This window comes from Scomber japonicus, chromosome 18 (assembly GCF_027409825.1).
Source record: "Scomber japonicus isolate fScoJap1 chromosome 18, fScoJap1.pri, whole genome shotgun sequence".
Classification (NCBI taxonomy): Eukaryota; Metazoa; Chordata; class Actinopteri; order Scombriformes; family Scombridae; genus Scomber; species Scomber japonicus.
In genome coordinates this window covers 4,571,132-4,586,369 of record NC_070595.1, presented here as the reverse complement: position 1 = coordinate 4,586,369, position 15,238 = coordinate 4,571,132, and the positions used below count along the sequence as shown (strand labels likewise).

General features: G+C 39.8%; 1 protein-coding gene across 2 annotated transcripts; it reads right to left on the bottom strand.

The window, feature by feature from the left end:
* Positions 1-2,010: 2,010 nt before the first annotated feature.
* LOC128378347 (UDP-glucuronosyltransferase 2A3-like) lies at positions 2,011-7,183 on the bottom strand. 2 transcript variants are annotated; one of them, XM_053337834.1, is made up of 2 exons: positions 7,167-7,183; positions 2,011-3,541 (listed from the first exon to the last, which is right to left on the bottom strand). In XM_053337834.1, exon 2 carries the CDS (start codon positions 3,481-3,483, stop codon positions 2,011-2,013), a length of 1,473 nt encoding a protein of 490 aa, XP_053193809.1. In that variant the 5' UTR covers positions 3,484-3,541; positions 7,167-7,183. The 2 variants fall into 2 exon arrangements, with proteins under 2 accessions (XP_053193809.1, XP_053193808.1); XM_053337833.1 differs by lacking the exon at positions 7,167-7,183 and having other exon boundaries at positions 2,011-3,588.
* Positions 7,184-15,238: the final 8,055 nt, after the last annotated feature.

Genomic DNA, 15,238 nt, shown 5'->3' with positions numbered 1-15,238 from the left:
AAAGACTTTTCTTTTGTTTTATGTTTTGTTTGTATTGTAGCACTTTTAGTTTTGTTTTGCAAATTAAAGTGCTTTATAAATGAAATGTATATTATTATTATTATTATTATTATTATTATTTTAGATGCAACCACATTTTCTGTGATAGCCCCCAAAATAATTCACTTTGCATTTAGTATATAGATAAGAATTATTTTTTTGTGTTTACAAAACAAACAAACTGACATTATATGTAAACAAACTGGTATTTAAAGGGTTAAAATCCTGAAAATGAATTCATATTTGATATTTATTATCAGGGCTGATGTTTGTTTTAAAAATGTTTTCATTGAAAGTAGAAAATAATATTAATTTATAATTTTTATGGCAGTCCTTTTACATGGACATTTTTGTCCCTAAGGAATGTGAGGCACAAGGGTTAATGTGCCAAATATGAACGAGAAGAAAATGTAAACATGCAGAAATGTTCAAGTATAAACAGAAATAACTATTTACATTAGGCTAATTATGAATCTTAAATTTGACCATTGCCATTGTAGCTGCTGAGTGTCTCTAACAGGGAACTACAGCACAGACGGTCAGTGACACATAGAGTTCCTTTCTTTGACTCCTCTTGTCTTTCTGTGATATTAATTAAAAGTGGGACTCCTGCCTGTTACTCCACCCATCAACAGCCCCTCCACCAACAACCCCACCGGTCTCCGAAACCTTGAACAATGACTTTGATTTCATGTTCAGAGGGTGTTCTGATTTACAGGGAAAGCAACTTGTCCACAGTTACAGAGTTGAATTATGATTTGTTGTTGGGTCATTTTTTTCTATTTTCTATGATACAACATATTAATTAAGTTTTTTTTGTTGACTGACATATTTTTTTCAGTGTCCATTTCTTCAACAATCAATGGTGTTTGACTAGAAGGAACATGGTCAGTCACTGGTTACATCCATTCAATCAACTCAGTGTCCAACAGGTGTAACAAGTGTTTTTTCATAAAAATCTGATTATATACTGGAAAATAAACATGAACTAAACTGTGGAATAAATGTAAACCACTTTTACAACACAAAAATGTCTTTAAACTAATTTCACATCAAGAAACATTACAAGATTTCAAAGAAACAGTATCATTTACAAGTATTCAGACAACTTTATTTTCAAAATACTTATCTACATACAGTAGAAGTCATTACTAGAATTTTGACATTCATAATCTTAACATATTGTGTAAGCCAGTAAATATGTATGTTAATCAAATGATTTAAAATAGTTTTGCATCTAGAATGAACAATTCAAGTCAGACTGGAATGAAAGAGACTTCTCATTAACATTAAATATTAAAGTACTATTATGCATAACATGGAAAGATTGAGTCAATAAAATCCCACAGCTATAAAAATGTATAATAGTTTAATCTTGAAGTGTCACTCCAATCTTTGTCTTGTTGGTTGTGCAAGCCTACACTTAAGACAAATAAGATCATAATTGAAATCAATAAATCAATAATCATTGTACAATATTAATAATATGATCATTTATAAATGTAAAAAAGTGAATTTGCACAATTTGAAAATCAGTGGCACTGAGAGAGAAAAGATTCACTTACTAGAGCAGCAGTGCTACTTTACATCTTGTTAACCCTTTATTCTAATTTTGTGTCTGTGTGGTCTCTGATGTTACAGTACAGATATCGGGGTCAGTGTGTTCTGAATGTACAGTATGTCATAATTAATTAATTTTTTTTGTATGTATGTTTGTATTTTCCAACTATTATCTATTAGTTTTTTTGTCCAGAGCACTGGTTTGTTGAAATAACAATAGTGTAAGAATATAGTGAGTCAAATGTAATCACACTTAAGCATATTTGTTGTTCATTGTCAATAAAACAAAGATTATAAATCCCTCGCTTTAAAAAAAAAACTAGAATCAAACTTTTATTTCTATTATCCTGATAATTACAATACAACTATCATATTCCATTTAGCTGACTGCTACTTTTCCTTTTTTTTTTGTTAATCGTGTTTCTTTTTTGTTCTCAGACACAGCTTAGAGCATAGACACTTAATAAAAGCACCAAAAGTACTGAGAATAATCAGCATGACTAAAACTAAGAAGAGTATCACATCTACAGAGTGGTAGGAATACCAGGGCAGTTTGTAGGACTCTGTTCTCAGGTGAGCTGCTCCTTTGTGTCTCATGACAAACTCTATCCAGAAGAGGGCGTTGTCCAGCGGCTTCACTGGCTGATCTCTGTGCAGCCTGGAGAGTCTCTGCATGTTCATCCTGTAGGAGGGCTCGTTCAGGACTTCTTGAATACCCTTGAAAAATATGTCTTCACTCATTGTGAAAACATCAATTATTTTCCCTGCTCCTCTTCCTTCAATTCTTAATAGATTATCAGGTTGATCAAAAATCAATGGAAGCCCGAGTATAGGGACTCCATGGTAGATTGCTTCTTGAACACCGTTTGTTCCTCCATGAGCCACAAATACTTTCGTCTTGGGATGTCCAAACAGGTCATTCTGTGGTATCCAGTCAAGTAGTAGAGTGTTGTTTCCCAGAGTGGCTGGTTTGTCACCTTTATACCTCCAGATGACTTTCTGGGGTAACTTGGCAAAAGCTGCAGCTATCTTATCAACTAAAACATGGGGAAGCTTTGCAATTAAAGTTCCCAGAGACATGACGACGACTCCGTGTTCCCCTGAACTCTGGACAAAGTCCTCCAGATCCTGAGGCAGAGGTTTTGCCGGTTTGCACTGGAACCCTCCCATATAAATAACATTGGGCATGGTGGGACGAGGATACTCCAACACAAAATCCACTCTCATGAGCCACAAGTCTGCTGCCTGAAACATTGAGTGGTAGTCAACATCAGGACCTAAATGCTTTTCAATTAAGCCAGCGTAGAGTGGTGTGATGTAGTATTCAATTTGAAGCTGTGTGAAGCCATAGACAATTACATTGACAAGTCTCTCCAGAAAGCTCATTTTATCTGATAAAACAGTCCCTGTTTGTGGAACATAAGAGAGAGGAGAGGGTGCGATTTCAAAATGGCCTTCACCGTTACTAGTCCATCTCACATTGAAAACAAGAGGCAGCTTAAGATAGTGGGCAAGCACAACCCCTCCTGGTATAGCAGGATCGGTCAGGACAAGATCATATTCTGCATCCAGTAGAGACTGTATCAAATCTTTGTCTTCAAAAAGCATCTTAAGCATTTCGCACGTTTTCTCATGTATCTCAGCTGCCTTTTGTCCTTGTTCCATTTCCAGTTTAAAACGTGTCCAGGCAGACTTTCCCTCCATCTGGATTTCAAACAATTTGGCGACAAATGTAGATATAAAGTCTTGATCAAATCCACCCTTAACATTGAGTGTAACTGAAGTATAGAATGGGGAGTTTTCCTTGATGTACCAGCTGTCTGATGGTCGCACCACAGAAACCTCATGGCCCCTTGAATGTAGTTCCTCAATAATGACTTGCATGTTCACCCAGTGGCTGCCGTCCACCGGATAAACAAGCACTTTCCCACCATAAGTAACACTTGGGTAGAGCATGCAGAGAGTGATCCAAACACAGGCCTGGTGCATTTTGAATCTTAAGTTGGGAGGAGAGAATATTACATCTTATCAAAAACATAATCGTCAATAAAAGTAGCTTTGTTATAAATGAAAATCACTGTACTTAAATAGAATTCTGTTTATGTCAGTGATTATTGAAAGTTTCATACTTGTGTGTGTAACCTGCTGCAGTAGTTTAACATTTACAGTGAGTGCTAACCAGCATACAACCTTTACACCAGAGATTATCTCAACCACTGGAGCAACAGGAAGATGTAACAGTGTAACTGTATTGCATATCTAGTAAATATTAGCGTCTAAAAATATGCATAATTTCTAATTCCAAAATAACAGTTCATTCTTTCTATTGGTGAAAGATGTTCAAAATTACCTTCTTGGGCAATGTGTTTTTCAGTATTTTTCCTTTGGCAGAGAGCAAAAGCTGTGTCCCTCCAAGTCCTTCCTGGTTCAGGTTTGAGGTGGACTTTAACACAGCTATGCCATATACTTTAACACTTGTGATAAGAAAGTTCAAAGGAGAGAAAATATAGTGGGTGGTGTTTAACTCTAAGCAAATGTCAGTAACCAAACTAAATGGCTGCAAAACAAAGTAACTTTGAAACTGCAGGATAATTCTTCTTTGTTGTCTCCTTTAAGTGTTAAGTTACACACAATCTTAAATTTCAGTTTAAATTGTAAATTTCAGTTTAAATTGTAAATTTATAGCGATTTTATTATTCAGTGTCCCAGTAAAAAGCAACAACTACATAGGGCGGCTGTGGGCAGGAGGTAGAGCGGTCGTCCTGCAATTGGAAGATTGGTGGTTCGATTCCCGGCTCCTCCAGTCCACATGTCGATGTGTCCTTGGGCAAGACACTTAAACCCAAATTGCTCCCGTTGCTGTGCCAACGGTGTGTGAATGTGAATGAATGTTAGATCCCTCTGATGAGCAGGTTGGCACCCTGCGTGGTAGCCCCTGCCATCAGTGTATGAATGTGTGTGAAAGGGTAATATGACATGTCATGTAAAGCGCTTTGAGTGGTCGCACAGACTAGAAAGGCGCTATATAAGTACAGTCCATTTACCATTTACCATACCTTAATAACCCTATAATGTTCAGGTGTAACATGACTACTATATTGTGTTGTCTTGTGTAAATTGATGTGTTTAAATAGCTGATATTCCTCTTTAACAGCCTAAGACTTCATCATTTAGAGCCATGTTTAAAACATCTATTTCACAGCACTTTAATAAAATTAGAAGTGCATTATTTTTCTCAGTTTTAAGATTTTGTATCTTAGCTCATTTTATTTATCAAGTTATTGTAGTATGTAACCCCTGGTTACCAAAACAGTGCAATGAAATAAATTGGATAACTTAGAAAATTGATTAGAGAAAAGTGAATTTATGTGAATATGATTTTAATAATAAAATGTATTAATTAAAAAAATAATTAATTTTGAAATGTATTAAGATAATAACCGTTGTACCAGCATGCAGACTATAAAAGCCTGACCCTTTAATCATTTCATTTCTATCTGTATTGTATTTTTTTACAAGAAGAAAATGCACACTGTGTAACGTTTTGATTCTTCATGGCTGCAGTAAAGGTGGAGTCTGAATCCTGAACTTGAAAATGAACCTCAAGCTTCTTAAGGATTGGCAGAATTTGGCCACAAGTTGGAGCCTTTGTGTTGATGTGTAGAGGATTTTATCACTCTCACAAACTCTTCTACATGCCTTATATCCTGTTCTATGATCCTCTCCATCTCAGTCTAAATCTTACTTGTCCCTTAACTGTCCTGCACATTAAATCTTAACTCATGCACATTCAATCTTACCTGTCCCTTGCCATTGACCCCCTCAGTTGCATGACATGGGAGATCTTCAAACATGGAACAATCGCATCATTTATACATTTCATTTGCATATTAAGGTTTCTGGAAACAATTATGCTGCCAACAGTAGATGAATCAGACACATACTTAAGAGGCTTTGTTTCTCTTTCATCACTGGATTGGCTGAATTTGACACTGTCCGGATTCTTGCTACCCACTTTGACACTGTTGCCTGTCACAGGCTGTCTTCTCTATTTTAGCGTTTTCCTACCTTTAAAGTTGTGCATCCTGTTCAGCTATTTCTTTAAAAAATGTGGCCTCATTTTCAAGAGGCTTTTTTTGGACTCAGCTTTCTTCTCTGAACATCTAAATATAAATGTCTATGTCTTTCTATCTTATCCTTCGGTCTCTAATTACCTTCTTTTTTTTTACCCTTCTTTTTTATTCATGTATACATACACACCGGATACTGATTTAGTAAATACACAGTATACACAGTGTGGATGTTAATAGATACACAGTATCAAAATAAGAGCATGAATGTTTGTCTTCTGTTTTACACCTGGGACAAAGTGCTGAACTATCTTTGGAAATGTGATGCATTTTTATTGGAGTGAGATAGAATGTGTGAATAGATTTAAAAGATTTGATTTTGTTACCAGGTATTTTCATTTATCTCCATGCCTAGCTCTTTTCCTCAGATCTTCAACAGGTTTGAGAAAGACGAACGACTTCCTTTGGACAATATAACATAGAATTCACTCATTTATATTTGATTGTGACTCACTAAGGACATTTTGGCTTTTCATTTTGTATTTTCTTAATCATTTGGGCAGTGTTTATGCATCCAAAATGACCTGAATGTGTTGGTAAATGTGTCAGAGTGTGCTGTGTGTATGTGTGTATTGTAGTTATAATGGGTTTCAATGTAATAATCCTTATTACATTTATTCTTCCCAACAATGATAGTGGTCTGTTTGGACCTTTTCTATGGGAGGGATGTAGTTTTCGTCATACAATTTATCCAAATGTGGAGTGCTATTTGTTCCCAGGTGTTTCAAACCTCTTGAGCATGTACTTTGTGAAGCTTGTGAATGAAGTTTTTGCAGGTACATTTTTTCGTGCTTTTTTTACTCTCTTGCCTCCCTTTGTTCAGCAGTCCTATATTCTTCATTGTTTCTTTCTTTCAAAATTCTTTTTATTGAGTTTTCCTTGGATGCATTTTAACAGAAAATGTCAGGGCACGAGGGATTCACTTCAACATATAGGAAATAAGTAAATAAAATAAATCAATTTGTAATCAAAGTAAAAACAATGCCAAGATCATACAGAATCAAATCATACCAAAACAATGCAAGTTAAATAAAATAGCCATATGAAAGAAATGTGGGGGGGGGGGGGGGTATAAAACAAAACCAACCTTCACAAAAAGGGGGGGGGGGGCAGAAGAGACAAATACAAACACACAGGGAGGGAAAACAAAGACGGGGAAAGGGCTGGGGTTGGGGGGTCCAGTTGCGCATTCAGTCACTCGTCCTCAGCTAGGGTATAGCTACAGTGGGTCCGATGAAAGCCTATTACTCCAACTGAAGTCCATCTAACCGCTTCACAAATTCGACAACGCCATCCCACGTCCTATGGAAATTTTGAAGAGCACCATTAACAGTATACCTGATCTTTTCTAATTTGAGATTACACATGATACTCCTGATGAGATGTGTGTGGGTGGGTGGAGCAGAATTTTTCCAATTTAGTAAAATCAACCGCCGCGCTAGTAAGGAGGAGAATGCCAAAGCCCTGCGCTGCCAGGAGGTCAAAGATGTGTTTCCTGCGGTCACCCCAAAGATGGCCATAAGGGAACAAGGAGTAACAGTTCTCTTAAATATTTTAGAAAATGAATCAAAGAAAGAGTACCAAAATCTATCTAATTCGGGGCAACCCCAGAACATATGGTATAAAGTCGCAGGAAGCATTTTGCATCTGTCACACAGGGGGTCAATGTCTGGGTAGATTCTTGTCAGGGCAGTCTTACAATAATGTAAGCGGTGCAATACCTTGAACTGGATAAGACTGTGACGTGCACATATGGATGAAGAGTGTACACGATCCAAGGCTGCGTCCCAAATGTCATCCGAGATGTTAAAACCAAGCTCTTCCTCCCAGTGTTGTTTGATGATGGTTAAAGAGGGCATGTTAATTGAAATTATGTATTCATAAACTTTGGCCAGCCTACCCTTTTGAGAGTGTAAAAGCATGTTAATAATATGATCCAGATGAGTTTTAGGTGGGAGAGAGGGAAAATCTGGGAATTTCTTCCTAATAAAGTCCCTCACCTGCAAGTATTGAAAAAAAGGAGACCGTGGGAGAGCAAATTTTTCTTTAAGTTGTGTGAAACTGGCAAAAACACCATCTATATACAAGTGCTCCAGTTTTTGGATGCCCTTATCATGCCAGGTTTTAAAAGCAGAGGAATGGCTAGAAGGGGGGAATAAGGGGTTGTAAGAGAGCGGGGAGAAAAGAGATATGCTCTGCAGACCAAAGGAAAGTTTAAACTGTCTCAGAATTCTCAAAGAGTGCCACACAACAACATTACGTTTGGGGATTGAAACTGGAAGCAGAAGCGACGCCCCTAAGAGAGCAGAGAGGGAGTACGGATGACAAAGGGAGGCCTCGATATTGACCCATGCCGGACAGTTTGCACTGTCAGAGGATAAAAGCCAAAAGGACATGTTGGTTAAGTTCGACGCCCAACAATATAGTTGAAAATTAGGGGCAGAAAGGCCCCCAAGACGCTTAGGTCTCTCAAGGAACTCTTTACGTATGCGTGCACGTTTACCTGCCCAGATAAAGTCAGAAATGAGTCGTTGTAAAGTCTTAAAGAATGAGCAAGAAATAAAAATAGGAAGACATTGAAATAAATAAAGAAATTAAGGGGAGAATGTTCATCTTAACTGAATTAAGTTTGCCAATTAAGGAAAGAGGTAGGGCTGCCCATCGTGCAAAGTCAGCTTTACAGCGCTCAAGAAGAGGAGTAAAATTAGCCTGAAATAGTTTGGAGTATGTCCGAGTGATGGTCACACCAAGATATTTAAATGAGTCCTTTACAATCTTAAATGGTATATCAATTTGCAGAGGGTGTGAGGGTGTTATGGGAAAATATTCGCTCTTATTCAGATTAAGTTTGTAGCCTGAGATGGCCCTGAAAGAACTGAGCAGAGATAAGACGTCAGGGAGAGTGGTATCAGGGTTAGAGAGAAAAAGAAGGAGGTCATCAGCATAGAGCCCCCATACTCAAGTAGCGGCCCGCGGGCCACAAAAGGCCCGCGGTCTTTTAATGGCCCTCGAGCAGTTTTAAAAAGTTTTTTTAATTATTAAAAAAAAAAAAAAAAAATCGCGCTGGGTGCTCTTATTTTGAAACCGCGCGCCGCGATCTCAATACGAGGCTGGGGGTTGCAACGATAAACAGATAGCACTCCAGCCCACAGACCGCTCCAGCCCTCCCAAACTCGAGACAGACAGTCCATCTCAGCAGCAGTTTGAGGTAAAAGATCAGTGTAGATTTTGCCAGTGAGTGTTTCATGGTAGACAGAATCAAATCAAGCACAGGTATAGTAAATGGTACACGTTATTAAGGCAGCTGATAAAGGAAAACATCTTAAAACTAACTACGTATTAGTTGTGATGAAATACTGCAGCTCCTGTTTCATTTGTGCAGAAGATGTGAATCTGCATTCTCAAAAATGAACTTCATCAAAAATCAGTACCGGAGTCGCCTAATCAACGAGCATGTGCATCAGTGTGTCTCCCTGGCAATCACACCATATCAGCCCAGGTTTGAAGCATTGGCCAAAGAAAGCAGAGGCCAATTCTCCCATTAAAGGGGACGTGAGAAATGTGAAATAGTTTGGTAAACAAAGCACAAAAATGGGCTGTCTGAAGGCTATTTGTTTTTTTTGTTTTTTATCTTGAACAGGGTTATGTTTGGTTTTATTTAGTTATTTATTTTAATATATGCCCAAATTAAAATTATATTTTTATTTTAGGAAATATTTTTGTTTTTAATAAAAAGGAAATGTTATGTTATAAAATGTTGTAAATGTTATAAATACCTTAATGTTATGATACGTTATCGGACGTACACGGTCCCAATAAATGGCCCCTTGAGTCACTGAAAAAATTTTTTTGTGAAGGGCCCTCTAACAGGTAAGGCAATTTTTGTTTCATAAAATTCCTTACACTAATTCTGAATTGAAGCAAACCCCTCTAAAGGGAACAAAAAAAAAAAAAAAAAAACAGAACAAATTCACTCTGCGCAGCCGAGCCCTCGGGAGACATTTCCGTTCTCTCACAGACTGAAAAAGAATTTGGCGGGGGAAAGAGAGCAGGAGCCGAAAACACCAACTTCTGTGCACAGAACAGCTGCCAAATATATGTTTACTTAGGAGAGTAAATGCAATTGGTTATGATTGGATTACGTTGTGTCTAAAACAAAACAGCCAGAAATTGACAGGCAGCTGGGGTAAAGTCAGCCTTTGAGTAAGGCAGTTTTTGAGACGGGTCAAGAGGACCGCGTTATAGAGCCTAAGAAAGGCAGATTTTTAGACGGGTCAAGAGGACCGCGTACTTGTGAAACGCCTGGGGTAAGGCAACGTGCGGTGAGAAGGAATACCGCAAATTTTGGTTCCGAAGGGAAAGCAGTGAATCGGTCGATAGACCGAACGGTGGTTTTTGGTAGCCTTGGAATAGGCAGTCATGCGGTTTTAGACCGTCGGTTTTGAAGGGAAAAAGGTTGCTGAGTCTGGAAGAGACCAGCAAGGTTTATATGTGTTAAGAGCTGATAGTGATCAGCTGAAGCAGTCTAAAGTGACGTGCTGTTTGTGTTAAGAGCTGATAGTGATCAGCAAAAGCAGTCCAAAGAGGGATGTGCGTGTCCCTGTTTGTGTTTATGTGTAAAAGCTGACAAGTGATCAGCAAAAGCAGTCCAAAAAGTGACGAGCGTGTCTGTGTCTGTTTTTATGTTCATGTGTGTGGTACCGTGAGTCTTGTTCAAGCCAAAGTGAGATGAAGTGAAATATGAAAAATTGATAAAGCAAAATTTAAGTGCACGTTGAGCTCAAACAATAAAAGTATAACCCAGCTGAAATTTGATCAGAGATAAATATACAGAGGAAAATTATAACCAAATTGACCAAAAGGCTGCAGCCGAACAACAATTACTACATGCGCATAAATATAAACTAATCAATATAGTTATATACTAAGCTACACAAATACAAGAGGTTTAAGTGAATGTGTATAACTTGTGTGTGTATAATCTGTGCTTGGGAAAAAAAATCTCTATGAATGTGATCTGCAGATGTTGTAAGACTCTTGGCTCATAACCAAGAGCGCTGACCGCTGTGTGTGTATCTTGGGGCGTTAAGCCAGAGGAAAGTTAACCCTTAGTTAGGAGCATTATAATATGAGCTACGTGGCTGGACTGGTTAGAAAAGCGTAGTAGCCGTGTGAAGAGCGTGGAGGATAAGATTCATGTTTAAGATTAAAGGCAAGAGTCAGAAGAAGTGTTTCTGTTGAGTACAAAAAGAGCTAAGCCAGTGTGTGAAGAAGTTGACTGTCCAACAGCTGGCAAGCAACTGACGAAGTTCAGGAAGTGGGACCAGACAGTGTAGGGGGAGGAGCCTGAGACACAGACATGAGCCACTCTAAAAATAACTAGCTGCAGGCTACAAAGCCCCTCCCAGCCCCTCCTTGCGAGCGCACTCAAAGTAGAGAAGCAAACTTTTCATTTTTTCAAAAACTCCAAAACTCAAAAGAACATCAGGTTGATGAAACAAAGCAACAGTTCGAATTTAAGTTAAACAATTACAAACTAGCTAGGAAGTGTGTGCTCCGCCGATTTTGGACTGTTATAAAGGGAGGAGAGAAGCTACAGAAGGTCAATCGTTTTGGATTAATATGCCGAACAGAGCAAATCCAAGTCGTGAGGATGAGTTGGAAAAGCTAGAGGAAGAGCTAGAATGTGAGGGTGATGGGGAACAGGAAGTAGACACAGAACCATTAAAAAAGACGCTCAGAGACAGGAAGCTACTGAAAAAACCAGACAGATACAATAATGAGAACTATATGGCTCCAATTTTAATGAAAGGGAAAGAGGGAAATTACATACCGTGGCAAACCCTCGATCTGACGGGCCTGATCTCTAACCTCCCAGATATTCATGATGGGGCATCTAAATGGATACGGGCGTTCGAGCAGGCCACTGTTGGCAAACTCATGGCCATCGGCGACATAAAAGCCGTATTTGCCCAGACCATGGGCGTGCCAGCTATGGAAAATATGTTGAAACAGAATGGCTGTGGATGGATGATAAACAATAGGGCTGATGGAACTGAGTTTGATCACTATCGGGGTGGGCTGTGGAAAGCTCTGAGAAGAGAGTACCCATCGCGCGTCGACCCCAAGGCATTAAAGGGGGAACCTCTTAAAGATACTGACAATCCTGCAACGTACCTAAACAACCATCTGGCAAGGTGGAGAAAAGAAACTGAGGAGAACATTGAACAGAGCCTAGTGCTGACAACGCTGTTCAGAGACTCTGTCATTGATGCACTCCCCACACCAGTCCAAAGCAGACTGAGGGATGTGGTGGCATTAACAACCATGCCACACAGACAATTTCGTGATAATGTAACCCACGCAGTGGAAAGGTACAGGAAGGATGAACAGAGAATAAGAGAGCAGGATAAAGACATCCAGAGGAAGCTGGCACAGCTCCAACTTTATGAATTGCAAACCAAGAACAAACAAAATATCCAAGCGCCCATCGCAGAGCAGTAAACGGCCCACAGGCAAGCCCCGGACGAGCAGATGGGAGGGGGAGATTCAGAGCCACTCAGAGAGGGGGGACGAGTCCAGCCAATCCTTGGGCAGGCCCGACCCATGGTTACCAGGGGAGCCCAGATAATCTTAAAGGGGAGGGTCAGTTGCCAATGGTCACCATAGCAGCTGACAGAGAACCAATGCTGCAGATTCAAATAGAGAACAGGCTAACTCCAATGTTAGTAGATACTGGAACCGTGGATGAAGCTGCCAAGAAAGCCTCTAAATAAAAATAAATAAATAAAATTAAACAAAAAGTGTGTTACTAGAGCCTATGGCTACACCAGAAGGCATTATACTGATACAGAAAGAAGCAAGTCAAACTGAGCATAATCTATGGCTCGAAAGAGGAGCCGCTTAAGATGAGAACGGTCTTTGGAGGTCCCATGAGGGACTTTGCTAACCATTCTGATTTCAGAAGCCCACAGCATAGTGCATTGTGGAAGAGGTGAAGTGTTAAAAAAGATAGGGAAACAAGGTTATTGGTCCCCATTTATGCAAGCAATGGTTGAAGAAGTACTGAACCAATGCGAGATTTGTGCCGAAAACAATGTTCGATAGGGGGTGAAAACACCTATTGGACATATCCCCGTCCCAGAAGGTCCATTTAAACACATCGTCATGGACTATGTAGACATGATAAAACCAGTGCATGGGAAAAGATACATGCTGGTGATAATCGATCGGTTTAGCCGATGGGTTGAAGCAACACCTTCCAAAACTCTAGGGGCAGACACCGTAATTAAATTCCTCACCAGAGAGGTGATACCACGATTTGGCATTCCATCAGAAATCAGTTCAGACAACGGTTCTGCATTTGTTCAAAAGGTAGTGAAAGGCGTCTTGCAGTATCTGAGAGTCAAACAGAGACTCGGAAGTGTGTATCACCCAGCCAGCCAGGGTATCGTTGAAAGAATCAACGGAACCCTGAGAGCAAAAATCAGTAAGATCTGTGCTAGCACAAAGCTTAACTGGGTGGATGCATTGCCACTCGCACTAATGAGCTACCGCATGCAAACTCACAGAAGCACGCATCTAACACCGCATGAAATGCTAACAGGGCGGGCCATGCCCTGTCCACACCTGAGAGGTGCTTTCAAGGGACCAAACCTTGAACAGCTGCAAATTGAAATGTCTGACTATGTGAACCAATTAACTGCCATCCATAGATCTATATACTTGCAGGAAAAAGCAAAGGAGCCGGAGGACCAGGTGGTCGAGAGACAGGTGGTTCCAGGCGACCAGGTGTACATAAAGGTCTTCCGGAGGAAATGGCACGAGCCAAGAAGGAAAGGGCCATACACCGTGGTGAGAGCAACTCCGACAGCGGTCCAGATCGAAGGAAGCACGACGTGGTATCATTTGAACCATTTCACCAAAGTCCAGCAAGAGACAAAGGGCAGTATAAAACTGAAAAACAATGACGAAAATGATGTGGTTATTTGCGAGAGTAATGTGCAGCCTAGTGTTGCAATCACCAGGCAACCTGGGGACGAAGGAAACTGCACCAAGGAGCCAAAGCCCGAATCTGGAGGCATGGCCGAATAAACGTCCATCGGAGTTACAGCCGCTCCATGAGACTATGCACGACCATTTCCAAGATAAGTATGATGCAACCACAAAATTCCCAATCCACACTGTGTTGAAACCCATGCCAACATTTTCAGACGTGTACATATATTTCAAATAACACTGCAGCTGACGGAACATTTTCTGTTGCTATGAAAAAGCTTGAAATGCTAAAATCTGAGGTGACTGACAATGCTGGTAAGGGTGGAAGCATTAAGTGGGATGGGCTAGACAACCTATTTGGAAAATGGGGAGCCGTTTTGGCTAAAATAGGGATGAGTGCCCTGATAGTACTGATTCTGGTTTTCTTATTGACATGTTGCATCGTGCCTATCCTGAAGAGATGGTGTATGAGAGCTATGGACGAGAAGCTGAACCTTGCAGCGGACATGCATGGAGCAAAAATGCTAAGTATGTTGCCTCCTGAACAACTTGTGCGCAGAATCCTTCTGACGCAAAGGGGGGAGGGAATACCGGATTTATTCCCAACTCCTGACTATATGAAGGACGTCTCGGATGAGGAGGATGAACCGTGAGGTAAAATGAGGAAAATGAACAATGGCGGACGTACTCTTTGGATGGAAAAGAGATACACTATAACCACATACCACACATATAACGAGAGACTATGATTAGAATACAATATCATTGTCATTGTCACTATCATTATGTCATGTAATCAACTGTGTGTGATTTATGTTCTGTATCCCATATTCATTTTTACATTTTTGAGTTGTATTTGGTATATTGAATGTGTGCCTTGGGCTGCACTGTAACAAATGAGCCCGGCAACCCCACTAAAGCTAAAAGGATTCATGTTACAGTTCAGTTCGAAGTTATGTTGCTAATTCATTAATAGCATATTTGAACATCTGTCAAAGTATAGGCTGCCCTTGGGACGGGAGCGATGGGGGAATTTTCCTGATTCGACAGCCGATCAGGTTTTTCGCCTTCATCATGAGGGACAGATGTTGAAATATGTTCCAGTATTTCATGTGTGCCATATAATCCATGTTAAGCCATATATCATTATACTTCATATATGTGGTTTTATGTGTATCATGTTCATGTTAAGAAATTCACAACATATATCCAGGAGAGTGAGGAACACTGGCTGCACTCACTTTGTAACCTACCTACCAAATTCACGTCATATATCTACATTAGTGAGGAACACAGGTTGTACTCACATCACCATATATCCGTAATATCCACACATATATCATACATAACCTCAGGCGAACATTTATGATAAAATCATAAAGAGGAGGAACTATGTAGGAGCAAATCCTACATTTGTGTGTATCAGAAAGGAGAACGTGGAAAACACCAGCAGAGGCGAAAGGTTAGGAGATTGCTCAACATTGCTCAACAGGCCTTACCATTGTTTATCC

Coding starts and splice junctions, on each gene's coding strand:
- LOC128378347 (XM_053337833.1), bottom strand. CDS start 3,588: ATGCACCAGGCCTGTGTTTGGATCACTCTCTGCATGCTCTACCCAAGT.